At 43.6% G+C, this 18,277-nt stretch overlaps 1 protein-coding gene across 1 annotated transcript in view; it reads right to left on the bottom strand.

The window, feature by feature from the left end:
- LOC126426677 (E3 ubiquitin-protein ligase MIB2) overlaps positions 1–18,277 on the bottom strand; it is a 224,885-nt gene that overhangs the window by 187,431 nt on the left and 19,177 nt on the right. Inside the window, exons 3-4 of the mRNA XM_050088569.1 lie at positions 16,748–16,919; positions 9,559–9,674 (exon numbers count right to left, since the gene is read on the bottom strand). Coding sequence (XP_049944526.1) covers positions 9,559–9,674; positions 16,748–16,919 — 288 coding nt within the window. The remainder of the gene's footprint in view (positions 1–9,558; positions 9,675–16,747; positions 16,920–18,277) is intronic.

The following is an 18,277-nucleotide window of genomic DNA, read 5'->3' as shown; positions in this document are numbered from 1 at the left end:
GTTCCTCACTTCAGGACACGGCAAGAGGTAGCCGAAACCCTGGTGGAGAATGTGATTTGGTTACTCCATCTCTCAGTCGTACCGAGTCACGAGGAGAATGCTTCACTGTGGCCAGACGGTGGAACTTTTGGGATGGCCACGGGTGATTAGGCTGTATGGGCGGGACTTCTTGGTATGAATGGGTGGCAGCTGTCAAAGTGGTGGTATTGGTGGTGGTTGGTAGGTTTGATATGGATGGAGGTACTGATATAGCCATCTTTGAGGTGGAGGTCAACATCGAGGAAGGTGGCTCGTTTGGTTGGGTAGGACCAGGTGAAGCGAATGGGGGAAAAGGTGTCAAGGTTCTAGAGAAACGTGGATAGGTTGTCCTCAACCTAGATCCAGATCATGAGGATTTCATCAACCAATCAGAACCAGGGGACGGGTTTGAAATCGTGAGTGTTTAGGAAGGATTCCTCTAGATGGCTTATGAATAGGTTGCACCCCAGATTTGTTTGTAGGTAATGCCTTTAAAGGGGAAGTAACTGCGGGTTAAGACATAGTTGGCCATGGCGACTAAGAAGGATACTGTCGGTTTGAAATTTGTCTGGCAACAGGAAAGGTAGTGTTCAATGGCGGCAAGGCTATGGGCATTAGTGATATTAGTGACATTCGTGTAAATGGAGGTGGCATCAACAGCTACGAGCAGGGCATCCTGTGATAAAGGAACAAGAAGTGTGGAGGACTTTAGGAAGCACGTTGAAGGTAGCGCGGGGAGTGGCAGGGGTGAGAAGAGAGATGGACTACAGGGAGATGTTCTGGCAAGAGCCTATGGATTTGAGGAGACACTGGAGATCCTGCTGGATTTTTCCAATGGGGTCACTAGGGCACGGTTTGTAGGTGGATGAATTTGAGAGCTGGCAGAGTCCTTCTGGCAGATAATCCTTGCAGTTCAAAACAACAGTGGTGGAACTTTTGTCAGCAGGTGGGGTTATAAGGTTGTGATCAGTTTTTAGGTGGTGGATCGCAGTTCTTTCTGCGGTTGTAGGGTTAGTTAGCAAGTTGAGGAATTTGGCAAGTGATGATGAGGCAAGGTTCAAGGATCGTGGCAGTCTTTTTGTTGTGCCTATCTGCAACTCAGCATCTCCGTTATATTGTACGTAGCAACTATCCTTTTCACAATGTTATTTTTCCTCAGTACTTCAGTATCCCATTTCCTTCCACACTGACCCTTTCAGACGATTCTCTTACATTTATGTTCATTACTCATCAATATTATATTGTGATGAGAGTCTACATGTGCTCCTGGGTTTGCCTTATTATCCAGTAATCAGATTTGAGATTTTCTGTCGGACTATGATGTAATCCAGTCGTAATCTTTCTGTGCCTCTGGGTCTTTTCAAAGTATACACCATCCTCCTGAGATTCTCAAACAGAGTATTCACTCCCACCAACTGAAATTTATTGCAGAACTGAGTTAGACTTTCTGCTCCCCATTTTACTACCAAGCCCATATTCTTCCATAATCCTTTCTTCTATTCCTTTCCCTACAACCACATACCAAACTCCAATGATTATTAGAATATACACTACTGGCCATTAAAATTGCTACACGAAGAAGAAATGAAGATGATAAACGCGTTTTCATTGGACAAATATAGTAGAACAGACATGTGATTACATGTTCATGCAATTTGGGTGCATAGATCCTGAGAAATCAGTACCCCGAACAACCAACTCTGGCCGTAATAACGGCCTTCATACGTCTGGGCATTGAGTCAAACAGAGCTTGGATAGTGTGTACAGGTACAGCTGCCCATGCAGCTTCAACACGATACCACAGTTCATCAAGAGCAGTGACTGGTGTATTGTGGTGAGCCAGTTGCTTGGCTACCATTGATCAGACGTTTTCAATTGGTGAGAGATCTGGAGAATGTGCTGGCCAAGGCAGCAGTCGAACATTTTCTGTATCCAGAAAGGCCCATACAAGACCTGCAACATGCAGTCGTGCATTATCCTGCTGAAATGTAGGGTTTCTCAGGGATTGAATGAAGGGTGGATCCACAGGTCGTAACACATCTGAAATGTAATGCCACTATTCAAAGTGCCGTCAATGCAAACAAGAGGTGACCGAGACGTGTAACCAATGGCACCCCATACCATCATGCCGGGAGATATGCCAGCAAGGCGATGACGAATACACGCTTCCAATGTGCGTTCACCGCGATGCCGCCATACATGGATGCGACCATTATGATGCTGTAAACAGAACCTGGATTCATCCGAAAAAATGACGTTTTGCAATTTGTGCACCCAGGTTTGTTGTCGAGTACACCATCACAGGCGCTCCAGTCTGTGATGCAGCGTCAAGGGTAATCACAGCCACGGTCTCCGATCTGATAGTCCGTGCTGCTGCAAACGTCGTCGAACTGTTCGTGCAGATGGTTGTTGTCTTGCAAACATCCCCATCTGTTGACTCAGGGATCGAGACGTGGCTGCACAATCCATTACAGCCATGCGGATAAAATGCCTGTCATCTCGACTACTAGTTATACGAGGCCGTTGGGATCCAGCATGGCGTTCCGTATTACCCTCCTGAACCCACCGATTCCATATTCTGCTAACATTCATTGGATCTCAACTGACGCGAGCAGCAATGTCGCAATACGATAAACCGGAATTGTGATAGGCTACAATCCAACCTTTATCAAAGTCGGAAACGTGATGGTACGCATTTCTCTTCCTTACACGAGGCATCACAATGTTTCACCAGGCAACGCCAGTCAACTGCTGGTTTTGTATGAGAAATCGATTGGAAACTTTCCTCATGTCAGCACGTTGTAGGTGTCGCCACCGGCGACAACCTTGTGTGACTGCTCTGAAAAGCTAATCATTTGCATATCACAGCATCTTCTTCCTGTCGGTTAAATTTCGCGTCTGTAGCACGTCATCTTAGTGGTGTAGCAATTTTAATGGCCAGTAGTGTATAATGCATATGGAATTACCCTTTCAATATCCTCATATCCTTTCTGCATTTCTCCTTTTGACATCAGCATGTATACCTGAACTATCATTATTGGCGATGGTTTGCTGTCGAATCTGATGAGAACAACCTTATCAGTGTTCACAGCTCATTCTCTTCCCTAATTTCATAATCATAACTAATCCCACTCCCATTATACAGTTTTCTGCTGCTGTTGATATTACCCTATATTTGTCTGGATAGAAATCCTTATCTTCTCTCCATTTCACTTCACTGACCTCTATAATATCTAGACTGAGTCTTTCAATTTCTCCTTTCAAATATTCTAGCTTTCTTATCACATTCAAACTTCTGACATACCATGCTCATACTGGTGGTATGTTACTTTTCACTGGTTATTCTGTCTTTTTTCCATATTAAAATCCCTCTTAGCTGTTCCCTCCCAGAGATCTGAATAGGAGACTAACATATAATCTTTTACCAATGGAGAGATGATCATGACACTTTTCCCAATTTCAGGCCATATGTCATGTGGATACACTTTACGTGCCTTTAATTCAGTGGCTTCCACTGCCTTCTGCATCCTCATGCCAAAGATCATTGGTGATTCTTCCACCACTGAGCAGCAGTTCGCCACCACAATGGCTAGACAATGCCCTGAACCACCGTCTGCTCCTTCACTCTCTTTGCAAGGCAGTTCGCAGATCCCCTTTCATCAATTAAATTCAATATCTGCTCTGCAACCCAAGGATTTTTACTAGATCTCATCTTTTTAACTACTTGATCCTCTGCTGCCTTCACTATTTCATCTCTCAAAGCTACCCATTCTTCTTGTACTGTATTTCTTTCCCCCATTCTTTTAAACCGTTCCCTAATGCTCTCTCTGAAATTCTCTACGACCTCTGGTTCTTTCAGTTTATCCACATCCCATCTCCTTAAAACGCCACTTTTTTGCAGTTTCTGAAGTTTTAATCTACGGTTCATAACCAAATAATTGTGGTCAAAGTCCACATCTGCCCCTGGATATGTCTTACAATTTAAAACCTGGTTTATAAATCTCTGTTTTACCATTATATTATCTACCTGAAATCTACCAGTGTCTCCAGGCCTCTTCCAGGTATACAACCTTCTGTCATGATTCTTGAACCAAGTGTTAGCTATGATTAAGTTATGCTCTGTGCAAAATTCTACCAGGCAACTTCCACTTTCATTCCTTACCCCCATTCCATATTTACCTACTTGTCCTCCTCTTCCTTTTCCTACTATTGAATTCCAATCCCCCATGACGATTAAATTTTTGTCTCCCTTCACTATCTGAATAATTTCTTTAATCGCATAATAGATTTCTTCAATATCTTCGTCATCTGCAGAGCTAGATGGCATATAAACTTGTACTACTGTGGTAGGAGTTGGCTTCGTATTTATCTTGGCCACAATAATGCGTTCACTATGGTGTTCATAATAGCTTACCCGCTCTCCTACTTTTTTATTCATTATTAAACCTACACCTGCATTACCCTTATTTTATTTTGTATTTATAACCCTGTATTCACCTGACCAGACGTCTCGTTCCTCCTGCCACTGGACCAAGCGAGATGGCGCAGTGGCTAGCGCACTGGACTCGCATTTGGGAGGACGGCAGTTCAATCCTGCATCAGGCCATCCTGATTTAGGTCTTCCACGATTTCCCTAAATCGCTCCAGGCAAATGCCGGGATGGTTCCTTTGAAAGGGCAAGACCGAATTCCTTCACCACCCTTCCCTAATCCAATGAGACCGATTACCTCGCTGTCTGGTCTCCTTCCCCAAAACAACCCCAACCCTGCCACCGAACTTCACTAATTCCCACTATATCTAACTTTAACCTATCCATTTCCCTTTTTAAATTTTCTAACTTACCTGCCCGATTAAGAGATCTGACATTCCACACTCCGATCCATAGAACGCCAGTTTTCTTTCTCCTGATAACGATGTCCTCCTGAGTAGTCCCTGCCCGGAGATCCGAATGGGGGACTATTTTACCTCCGGAATATTTTACCCCATCATCATTTAACCATACAGTAAAGCTGCATGCCCTCGGGAAAAATTACGGCTGTAGTTTCCCCTTGCTTTCAGCCGTTCGCAGTACCAGCACAGCAAGGCCGTTTTGGTTATTGTTACAAGGCCAGATCAGTCAATCATCCAGACTGTTGCCCTTGCAACTACTGAAAAGGCTGCTGCCCCTCTTCAGGAACCACACGTTTGTCTGGCCTCTCAACAGATACCCCTTTGTTGTGGTTGCACCTACGGTACGGCTATCTGTATCGCTGAGGCACGCATGCCTCCCCACCAACGCAAAAGGTCCATGCCATGGTTCATTGGAGGGGGCAGGGAATTTAAAAGGTAATTTATGTAAAACTTTCAGTTTTAGTAAGTCACTGCTCAAATCAGACACTCACAATGTACATGCATTTACCACTATTTGTGGAAAAAAAAGTGGAAGTCATTCAACAGGAACACCACTAGAAGATAAAATGAAACAAATTTTTTACAGTCAACATGATATCTGATCTTCAAAGCATTTTTGGTTATAAACTGTGTTCCATTACGTGTTTATTACTTGTGCTGTGTCATCATTGTGGTGGAGAATGTGCACTGTGATGACAAAAGTCAGGGGGTACCTCCAAATATTGTGTTGGACCTCCTCTTGCCAAGTGTAGTACAGCAGCTCGAAGTGGCACGGACTCAACACGTTGTCAGAAGTCTGCATCTACATACATACTCCACAATCCACCATACGGTGCATGGCGGAGGGTACCTTGTGCCACAACTAGCATCTTCTCTCCCTGTTCCACTCCCAATCAGAACGAGGGAAAAATGACTGCCTATATGCCTCTGTACGAGCCCTAATCTCTCTCATCTTATCTTTGTGGTCTTTCCGCAAAATGTAAGTTGGCAGCAGGAAAATTGTACTGCAGTCAGCCTCAAATGCTGGTTCTCTAAATTTCCTCAGTAGCGATTCACGAAAAGAATGCCTCCTTTTCTCCAGAGACTCCCACCCGAGTTCCTGAAGCATTTCCGTAACAATCGCGTGATGATAAAACCTATCAGTAACAAATCCAGCAGCCCACCTCTGAATTGCTCCTATGTCCTCCCTCAATCCGACCTGATAGGGATCCCAAACGCTCGAGCAGTACTCGAGAATAGGTCGTATTAGTGTTTTATAAGTGGTCTCCTTTACAGATGAACCACATCTTCCCAAAATTCTACCAATGAACTGAAGACGACAATCCGCCTTCCCCACAACTGCCATTACATGCTTGTCCCACTTCATATCGCTCTGCAATGTTACGACCAAATATTTAATCGATGTGACTGTGTCAAGCGCTACACTACTAATGGAGTATTCAAACATTACAGGATTCTGTTTCTTACTCATCTGCATTAATTTACATTTATCTATATTTAGAGTTAGCTGCCATTCTTTACACCAATCACAAATCCTCTCCAAGTCATCTTGTATCCTCCTACAGTCACTCAATGATGACACCACAGCATCATCAGCAAACAGCCGCACATTGCTATCCATCCTAGCCAAAAGATCATTTATGTAGATAGAAAACAATAGCGGACCTACCACACTTCCCTGGAACACTCCAGATGATACCCTCACCTTCGATGAACACTCACCATCGAGGACAACTTACTGGGTTCTATTACTTAAGAAGTCTTCGAGCCACTCACATATTTCGGAACCAATCCCATATGCTCGTACCTTAGTTAAGAGTCTGCAGTGGGACACCGAGTCAAATGCTTTCCGGAAGTCAAGGAACATGGCATCCGTCTGATACCCTTCATCCACGGTTCGCAAGAGTCCCCTGTAGAAATATTGAGCAACGCTGCCAATATAGCCATCCATAATTGCAGTTGCCAGTGCACGATTTTGTACCCGTTTCACTTCCATACGTATAGCCTCGTACGGAAGTGAAACATGGACGATAAACAGAGTAGACAAGATGAGAATAGAAACTTCTGGAATTGGTACTACAGAAGAATCCTGAAGATTAGACGGGTAGCTCACGTAACAAATGAGGAAGTACTGAATAGAACTGGGGAGAAGAGGAATTTGTGGCACAACTTGACTAGAAGAGGGGATCAGCTGGTAGGACACGTTCTGAGGCATCAAGAGAACATTAATTTAGTATTGGAAGGAAGCATGGAGTTACAATTGTAGAGAGAGACCAAAAAATGAATACACTAAGCAGATTCAGAAGGATGTATGGTGCAGTAGTTAGTCAGGATGAAGAGGCTTGCATAAGATATAGTAGCACAGATAGCTGCATCAAATCAGTCTCAGGACTGAAGACCAAAACAACAAACAACTTAACTGACCTCTCAACTATGTCCCATAAATGTTCAATGGGATTCATGTCGGGCGACCTGGGTGGCCAAATCAGTCACTCAAATTGTCCAGGATGTTGTTCAAATCAATCGCTAACAAATGTGGCCCAGTGATACGGGGCACTGTCATCCGTATAATTTCTATCGTTGTCGCTACAAATGGTCTCCGAGTAACGAAACATTCATTTCCATTCGATGGTCAGTTCAGTTGGACCAGGGGACCCAGTACATTCCATTTAAACACGGCCCACATCATGATGGAACAACAATCAGCTTGCACAATACCTTGTTGAGAACATGGACCCATAGCTTTGTGGGGTCTGCCCTACACTGGAAGCCAAACATTAGCTCTTACCAAATGAAATCTAGACTCATCCGACAGGCCACAGTTTTCCAATCATCAAGTGCCCGACCGATACGGTCACGAGCCCAGGAGAGGCAGTACAGGTAAAGTCGTGCTGTTAGCAAAGGCATTTACGTCAGTTATTTGTTGCCACAGCCCATTAATGACAAATTTTGCTACACCCTCCTAATAGATACATTCGTCGTATGTATGTCCCACATTGATTTCTGCAATTTATTTTATGCAGTGTTGCTTGTCTATTAGCACTGACAATCCTGTGCAAATGCTGCTGCTGTTTGTCATTAAGTGAAGGCCACTGGCCACTGCATTATCTGTGGTGGGAGATAATGCCCGAAACGTGGTATTCTCGGCACACTCTCGACACTGTTTCTTTGGTTCGTGGGGTGCTCAACTGCGTGGTCATCAGCGCCCGTACAAAGTCCCAATTTTTTCACAGTCCAATTGAGAAAATGTCACAAGTGATGATGATGAGAACAACACAAACACTCAGTCCCCTGGCAGAGAAAATCCCCAACACGACCGGGAATCGAACCCGGGACCCTGTGATCCAGACGCAGCAACACTAGGCACTAGACCGCGAGCTGCGGACTCTCTCGACACTGTAGATTCTGGAATATCGAGTTCCCTAACAGCTTCTGAAATGCAATGTCCCACGCTTGTAGCTCCGACTAGCATTCCACGTTCCAAACCTGTGTGTAATGTGCTGTACAGTCTCCACCATAATGACAACATGGCACGAGTGATGAACTCTTAACAGAGCACGATTTATAAACAAATATTTTTTGAAGATCAGATGACGACAGTTTCAACTCTCAAAATTGTCATCAATAATAAATAAAATTAATGTGATCTCGGGTATGAACAGTTTTTTCAAGTTACATATACAGGGTGTTACAAAAAGGTACGGCCAAACTTTCAGGAAACATTCCTGACACACAAAGAAAGAAAATATGTTATGTGGACATGTGTCCGTAAACGCTTACTTTCCATGTTAGAGCTCATTTTATTACTTCTCTTCAAATCACATTAATCATGGAATGGAAACACACACCAACAGAACGTACCAGCGTGACTTCAAACACTTTGTTACAGGAAATGTTCAAAATGTCCTCCGTTAGCGAGGATACATGCATCCACCCTCCGTCGCATGGAATCCCTGATGCGCTGATGCGGCCCTGGAGAATGGCTGTCCACAATACGAGCACGAAGAGTCTCTACATTTGGTATCGGGGTTGCGTAGAGAAGAGCTTTCAAATGCCCCCATAAATGACAGTCGAGAGGGTTGAGGTCAGGAGAGCGTGGAGGCCACGGAATTGGTCCGCCTCTACCAATCCGTCAGTCACCGAATCTGTCGTTGAGAAGCGTACGAGCACTTCGACTGAAATGTGCAGGAGCTCCATCGTGCAAGAACCAAATGTTGTGTCGTACTTGTAAAGGCACACGTTCTAGCAGCACAGGTAGAGTATCCCATATGAAATCATGTTAACGTGCTCCATTGAGCGTAGGTGGAAGAATGAGGGGGCCCAATCGAGACATCACCGACAATGCCTGCCCAAACATTCACAGAAAATCTGTGTTGATGACATGATTGCACAATTGCGTGTGGATTCTCGTCAGCCCACTGGCGGTGAATCGAGGAAGTACAGTACATGCTGACGAACTAAAATGAGCTCTAACATGGAAATTAAGCATTTCCGGACACATGTCCACATAACATATTTTCCTTATTTGTGTGTGAGGAATGTTTCCTGAAAGTTTGGCCGTACCTTTTTGTAGATCACTCCTTCCATTTTCTCTATATGAGAAGCTTGAATCAAATAGCAGAAGGTAACTACTTGTGGCTTTGAACTCACCTTCTCCTCCGTCCTGATTTCCCCAGTCCCAGCTCGGCCCCCTGACCACTTTGGCTCCGATGAATATACCCTTCAGCTGAAGCTTCACACCTCCCTTGCGAGGAGGCATGTCCACCCTGCAAACGAGCTGTTGTTACAGTAGACAGTAGGTAAATGAAAAGGTTTCCAGCAAATAGCTGGACTTTTTAGTTAATGTGTCAACTGTGGGAACATCCAAGGGATGTACCTTAAGGAATGAAACTTTAAAGTGTATAATAATATACAAATTTACTGATGAAAATAAGTCAATTACATATTATTGCAGCGTACGCTGTGATTATGTATAAAATACACTAATGGAAAAAAAATTGCAATACAAAAAAATAATGAAATTTTGGGAATACATTTGTCTAGGTAACATATTCAAGTACACACACGCACATACACACTCACGCAAGCGCAACTTGCACACACATCTGCAGTCTCAGAGAGCTGAAACTACACTGCGAGCAGCAGCACCATTGCATGATGGGAATGGTGACTGGGTGGGGGTAAGGAGGAGGTTGGGGCAGGGAGGGGGAGGGACTTTTTTTTTTAATTTTTAATTTTTTTTTGTTATGGTCATTAGCACCCAGTCTGTGACTTAGGAAAAGGCAGAAATGGGAACGAAACTCAAAAAATTGGAGAAACTAAAAATAGAAGGAAAGCTTAAAAAACCACTATAGAAGGGGGTTGGTTGTCCCCAAAAAGAGCTTCAAATGACTAACGTCATCTCATTGGCACTAATAAACTCGAGAACGTGATCGGCTGAGCGCGTGTCATCTGCTAAAATGGAAGATATATCAGGCAACAGCCGTAGACAGGCGCGTAACGGAGTAAAATAGGGGCACTCAATTAAAAGGTGCCTTACCGTCCACAGCTGAGAGCAGTGGGGACAGAGTGGGGGAGGATCGCCGCTTAAAAGATGTCGATGGCAAAAAAGACAGTGTCCTATCCGGAGTCTAGTTAAAATTACCTCCTCCCGACGACGCGTTCTGGAGGAAGAGGTCCTAGCACAGGGAAGAGCTTTCACGACCCGCAATTTATTATGGGGAAGTGTCGACCAATGTGCGTGCCATAAAAGAGTTACACGACGACATAAAACACTCCATAGATCGGTGAAGGGAATCGTGCGAATAGCTGGCCGAAGAAGAGAGACTGCAGCCTTGGCTGCTATATCGGCCGCCTCATTTCCACAGATACCAACGTGTCCTGGGATCCAGAGGAATGCCACAGAGACACCCCCCCAAGTGGAGCAAGTGGAAGCTGTCCTGAATCCGGTGGACCAGAGGGTGGACAGGGTAGAGAGCTTGGAGACTGAGGAGAGGGCTGAGAGAGTCTGAGCAGATAACATACTGTATCCGCTGATGGCGACGGATGTATTGGACAGCCTGGAGAACAGCATAAAGCTCTGCAGTATATACCGAACACTGGTCGGGAAGCCGAAATCGATTTGGGGTGTCGCCAACAATATAGGCACTCCCTACACCTAACGATGTTTTCGAGCCATCAGTGTAAATAAATGTGGCTTCCTTGATGTGTGCACATAGAGCAGCAAATGCCCGACGATAAACAAGTGAAGGGGTACCATCCTTGGGAAATTGACAAAGGTCACGGAGCAGGAAGGTCCGGGGACGGAGCCAAGGCGGTGCTGTACCCCAAGTTGTCAAGAAGGTTTTAGGAAAGCGGAGGGGGAGGGATAGTATGGTGGGAGTGGCGGACAGTGAAGTGTTGCAGTTTAGATGGAGTGTAGGAGAGAAGGTGCACAGGGGGAAGGGGGTAAGTAGCGGAAAGGAGAAAAATAAAAATAAAAATAAATTACAAGACTGGGTGTGGTGGTGAAATGACGGCTGGAATGTTTTGACTGTGAAAATTTATCAAATACATCTATCAATTAGAGCTCAAAATCTTCATTTATAATCATAGTTCCTGACCCAGCTGAGTAAATAGAGAATAGAAATATTTCTTTCAGTGGGCTGGACAAGAATGTGGATTTGCAGACTGGAAACAATGGTATATATGTCCTCCATTGCCTTCTGGCTCACCACAGAAATAGTTCCATATTTTAATATTTCCTTTTACTGATTAATATTATTATTAAACCGCTGCCCTACAAGACGGCAGGCGCAAATGCGAAGGGATTACACTCTGTGCACGATGCGACAGTCCTTCCTCGTGGAAATCAAATGCAGTCGACCTGAACCTTCGTGACGAGTAAGGCTCCACTCGGACCCCCGTGCAGTCCGACGGAGTTATTGTCACGTCTGAGTGCCCTGCAGATTTGGATACTGCACAATTTGACCAGCTGCCTAAATCATCATCAGTTATCTGCTATATCAGCAGGTCCTTTGCCTCTCCATTTTCTGCAATCCATTGCTTCCTCGTAAAGGCTGCTGTATGTTGTACCATCCATCATGTCATCCAGTATCTGGAACCTCTTCCTTCCTCGCTTCCTTTTCCCTTCTACATAACCTTCTAAAACTGTTTTTATCAGTCCGTCATTCTTCCTTAATATATGCCCAATCCAATTTCTTTTTCTTCTCTTTATTACATCTAGCAACTGTCTTTTCTCTCCCACTCTTCTCAGTACATCAGTACCTAAATAAAGACCCACAACGAGGCTGCTTTCAAAATCTGTCAGTTGCTGGTAGTGGTGCCTCATACGAGTACATGTCATCTTCATGTCCTTCACAGTGATCACATTGTTAGTACATGTGTTCCTGATTTATGTTTCCATTTTCAGTTATTTTCAATATTTAGTTTATTGTTGAAGGTCAGAAAGGTTATACGTGTTTTACAGTACTCGATAAATTTATTATTTCGAAAAAGATGGAGCGAAGAATTTGCATTAAATTTTGCTCAAAAAATAGAATAAAGTGCATTCGAAATGTCGACTGTGGCTTTTGGCGAATCTATTACAAGTAAGACGACGACTGCCCTGGGTGCCCAAACACGTCAATTACTGACAACAATGTGAAAAAAATAAAGCAATCAGTTAATCACCGTCACAGAAGTTGCTGATGATGCCGGCAAATCCTTTGGCTCGTGCCAAGCAATGTTTTTGGCTGTTTTACGCATAACATGTGTACTACCAAAGTTTGTTCCAAAATTACTGAATTCCAGCCAAAAATGATGGTGCCCAGACATCACTCAGAAATTGCTGAATGAATCCAACAACAATCCACAACTTCTAAAAGAGGTTATAAGAGGTGACAAAACGAGGGTACGATGTTGAAATTGAGGCCCTATTGTCCCAATGGAAACTACCGCATTTACTCAAATCTAAGCCGCACCTGAAAAATGAGACTCAAAATCGAGGAAAAAAAATTATCCCGAATCTAAGCCACACCTGAAATTTGAGACTCAAAATTCAAGGGGAGAGAAAAGTTTTAGGTCGCACCTCCAAATTGAAACAAAGTTGGTCCATTGTAATATGAGACACAATTTAGGTCGAATGAATGACGATACAGCTACAGTAGTTTGGTTCGAGTCTTAAGCTTAGCAGTTAAGCTTTAGTGCTATGTGTCAGGCCCTCCGTCCGTATTTATATGGGTACCCTTCCTTTTTCACGTGCTTCGTCTGGTTTGAATTGATTGCTTATTTTTCTTTGATCTGATAAGTGTCGTTCTCTTTGTTATAGGTGTTTACGTCACTCTAAGCTGAAAATGCATTATTGTACTGTGTCATGCATTGTTTGTCGCATTCTGATAATGAGTGCTTACGACCTGTTGCCGCTCGCAGCATGGCTTGCTTTTGTGCAGGTTACCGCTGCTTACAATAAAAGAGGAATTGTTTCATTAGCGAAACAATGGCAAGAAACTGCTATTTGTTGTTACTTACAGTGATACTTTCTTTGATAATGATCAACAAGAACCAAATAATAGACTGCGTATGTTAGAAGATGTTCTGAACGAGAGTTTAGTGAAAATTTTTCTCTGTTTGAAAATCTTGGTAGACGCCTCTTTAGTACGTTACATTCTGCACATAAATTAGAGTCATCTTAAATTCAAAAATCTAGTCAATTGCCGTGCTTCATTTCTGACTGTATCGCTCTTAGGCATAAGAATAATACGAATATAAACATGACATGATATGTATATTCTTCCGCGTTTGCTGTTGTCTCACTCTAGTTTCATAGTTTATTAGGCAGACAGGATTTAAATGAGATAGCAGCAACCACGAAAGAATACATGGCAAAATGTTTATATTCGTATTATTCTTATGGTGAAGAGAATACTGCATGTGATTCACAATTCATAAAAGTTCCTATTAGCAACCATCTCTTCTCACAGGTAGGAAAAAATTCAGAACGTAGAGAGGGCAATAGTGACAAACATCCCAGTCTTTCCAGTCGGATTTTTGTAGTACATTGAAATGCTGCTACTTTCAAAGATGAACAATACGGAATTTGTATTTACTTCGTTGGATAATGTACGAAAATGCAGCGGTCGAAACTCGGGGTGGAGAAAAAAAAATCTCGTCTTCCACTTTTTTTTATTTAATTTATTTACTGACGCAGAGGTTTTGGCGCCAGTATTTATCTTTGTGCCTGCAAAGCATGCCTGTGTAGCGCTACATATATTCGACGGCAGAAGTTAGTTGTGGCGGCACCTACCAACATTTTTCAGAACTTCCGCTTACTTTGCACTCGATTCTAAGCCGCAGGCGATTTTTTGGATTACAAAAACCGGAAAAAAAGTGCGGCTTTGATTCGAGTAAATACGGTAAAAGTATTCAACAAGTTCGATCACACTTGAATGTTGTTCTCACTGTTTTCTTCAATCACAAAGGGACAGTGCATCACAACTTCCTGCCTTACGGTCATACAGTCAGTAAGGGATACTAACTGGAACTTATGTACCATTTGCGAGTAGCAATCCGAAGTAATGTGCCAGATTTGTGGCAAAACCACTCGTGGAAATTGCATCACGATAATGCTCCTGTTCACACCTCAATGCTCGTTCACGATTTTTTGACAAAAAATGAAACTGTTATGCTGTCTCAGTCACTATATTCATCAGATACGGTCCCCTGTGACTTCTTTCTCTTCCCGAGGCTGGAGAGAACTGCGAAAGGACGTTGGTTTGCCGCTACTAATGACACAAAAACAGAACCACTGAATGAGCTGAACGTTACAAAAAGTAGGTTCCAGAAATGCTTCCAAAATTGGAAACAGCACTGGCACAAGTGTACGAGGGTTGACTGAAAAGTAATGCCTCCACCTTCGCAACTCTTCATAGTTGGCATCATTGGTATGTGGCAGGTACTGGATCATTCTGTAGCCTCTTCTCTACAGCTCCAGTTGGCGGGAAGCCTTAGCATTCAACGGTTGTGTTGTTACAGTGTAAAGCATGGAACTCTGCGCAGAAAGTCAGTCAATGCAATTTAAGCAACGTGCAGTCATTGAATTCTTGACAGCAGACGGTGTTGCTCCAAAGGAGATTCATCAGAGAATGAAAGCAGTTTATGGTGATTGTGTCGATGTGAGTACTGTGCACAGTTGGGTGTGTAAGTTTAAAGATGTTGAGGCGGGAACATCTGACCTCCGTGACAAAGAAAGAGTTGGACATCCTGTGACAGGACCCCCCCCCCCCCCCATCCCCCACCCCTCCGAGTTCCACAAGCAAAATGTTGGCAGATTAAATCAAGACAATCGTTGTATCACTCAGAGAGAAATTGCAAGCACAATTGGCATTTCACAAGAACATGTGGGGCACATTTTTGCTTTGCTTGGCTATCAGAGGATTTGCGCATGATGGGCATCCTGGATGCTGACTCCTGAAACGAAAGCACACAGACCTGAAATTTGCTAGGAACTTGTCTCGCAACGAGAACGAAGGTGACGCCTTTCTCCATTCAATTGTGACAGGAGACGAAATGTCAGTTTACGGAATACCGACACAAAGACTCGTCGCAGAAAAATAAATTCAAGACGCCGCTCTCAGCTGGAAAAATCGTGGCCACTGTATTCTGGGACACAGATGGTGCTATCCTTGTCGATTTCCTCCATCGTGGCACAATAATAAATTCATAGCATTACATCACAACGCTTCAAACTCTGAAAAGATGGCTAACAAGGATCAGAAAGGAAAAGGGAAATGTTTTCCTGCAGCATGGCAATGCCAAACCACACACTTCATGTGCCACCAAAGCAGCACTTCAGAGACTGAATCTAACCATCCTCCATACAGTCAAAATTTAGCACCCCGATTTCCATCTGTTCCCGATAATGAAAGACGATCTGAGGGTATATCATTATGCTTCCGATGAAGACGTTGAGAGAACTGTGAGACTGTGGTTGCAAAAACAGAGTGTCGACTTCTTCCGTGACAGCTTCAGAAAACCTGTTCATCGTTGGCAGAAATGTGTCCAATTGGCTGGTGATTATGTGGAGAAGTGAATATTGGTAATTAAACATCACATTCTAAGGATTATTTCTGCATTTGATTTATTAAAATATTCCCATCCAAACCTAATTAACAAAGGTGGAGGCATTACTTTTCATTCAACCCTCATATTATATCTGAGAGGAATTATGCCGAGGGAGAAAGCTGATGAATAAATAAAGATTCTTTAAGAAAACAAAATTTCCCATTACCTTTTGGTCACAACTCATATAGCCCACAGAGCCTAGTAAAAACATTAACCAGGAAGATCACTAATGTCCTCTGGTGGCCATTTTACCTGTCGTAGAGAATTGCAACTCTGATCAATAACCAGGAAGATCACTAATGTCCTCTGGTGGCCATTTTACCTGTCGCAGAGAATTGCAACTCTAATCAATTGCACCACCTGCAGCTAGTAGTGTACGTGTACAAAGTTATGTTGGTATCTGATTATGCTGTCTGGGTGGTTCAGTATATAACATACAATGGTGCTCTTACAATCTCTCGTGGCACACCAGATATTACTTCAGTGTCTGTACATTAATCTCCACTCAGAACAACGTGCTGTGCCCTGATTGTCAGTCCCACAGGAATGTATTTTCTTTACAAGATGTCAATATTGCTACGTGGATTTAGAACAGTAAAGTTGCTTAACTCAACATCATATGTTCCAAGTCAGTGTTCAACGGAATCCCATTTTCAATAACATCCGGTACTGGTAAACTCGCAAGTGCGTCTCCGAAATATTAGGAGAGCAAATAGGCTCTGCGACGCAGAATACTCACCCGACAGACCTGTTGGTCTCGAACCTCTCGAAGGCGTGGTCCGTGTCGTGCTTGTCGGCCATATAGCACTGTGTGCAGATGTCAAAGTCGTAGCACTGGACGCACTTCCATCGCATCCCACGGATGCCGTGCTTGAAGCACGCGTCGCACTTTATGTTCGGGTGCCTCACACCTGTGCAGGGCAGAAGAAAAGGAACAGTTCATTGCAGTGTAGGAGGAGATTTGCCAACACACGAAAAAAATATTTCTGACGACTAGGAAACCAGAAGGAACATTATGTTACTTTAGTTATATATATGTTGCATATATTACCTTCACATCGCCTCACTATTATGTGCAACAAGATAGTTAGATCTTTCCTACCCCCCCCCCCCCCCCCCCCCGCCACACACACACACGTTTAAAGAATCAAACTCCCACATACAACACAGCTTCAAACATTCCATTACTTTACAAATGAGTTAATATGTTACGTATCTGAAATTAAGCACGTAAAACCATTATGGTTGAAGGTGGAAAAACCTAATCATGTTGGTTTTATTAGGAGGGAATACAGCAAAAGTAGTGCCTCCAAACTTTTTATGTGAAAACTCAGAGTGTTTAAATAAAAGTAAACCTCATCCGAACAGGCCTCGGAAGGCCCAATGGTACTGATCAGCCACTGTGTCATCCTCAGGTCACAGGCATCACCGGATACAGATACGGAGGGGCATGCGGTTAGCACACCGCTCTCTCGGCCGTATGTCAGTTTACGAGACCATAGCCGCCACTTCTCAACCGAGTAGCTCCTCAGTTTGCCTCACAAGGGCCGAGTGCACCTCGCTTGCCAACAGCGCTCGGCAGTCCGGACGGTCACCCATCTGAGTGCCAGCCCAGCCCGATAGTGCTTACCTTCGGCAGTCTGATGGGAACTAGTGTTACCACTGCGGCACGGCTGTTGCACTTGTTGTTGTTGTTGTTGTGGTCTTCAGTCCTGAGACTGGTTTGATGCAGCTCTCCATGCTACTCTATCCTGTGCACGCTTCTTCATCTCCCAGTACCTACTGCAGCCTACATCCTTCTGAATCTGCTTAGTGTATTCATCTCTTGGTCTCCCTCTACAATTTTTACCCTCCATGCTGCCCTCCAATACTAAATTGGTGATCCCTTGATGCCTCAGGACATGTCCTACCAACCGATCCCTTCTTCTAGTCAACTTGTGCCACAAACTCCTCTTCTCCCCGATTCTATTCAATACCTCCTCATTAGTTATGTGATCCACCCATCTAATCTTCAGCATTTTTGTGTAGCACATTTCAAAACCTTCTATTCTCTTCTTGTCCAAACTATTTATCGTCCACGTTTCACTTCCATACATGGCCACACTCCAAACAAATACCTTCAGAAACGACTTCCTGGCACTTAAATCTATACTTGATGTTAACAAATTTCTCTTCTTCAGAAACGCTTTCCTTGCCATTGCCAGTCTACATTTTATATCCTCTCTACTTCAACCATCGTCAGTTATTTTGCTCCCCAAATAGCAAAACT

This window comes from Schistocerca serialis, chromosome 11 (assembly GCF_023864345.2).
Source record: "Schistocerca serialis cubense isolate TAMUIC-IGC-003099 chromosome 11, iqSchSeri2.2, whole genome shotgun sequence".
Taxonomy (NCBI): Eukaryota; Metazoa; Arthropoda; class Insecta; order Orthoptera; family Acrididae; genus Schistocerca; species Schistocerca serialis.
This window is presented reverse-complemented; position numbering and strand designations above follow the sequence as displayed.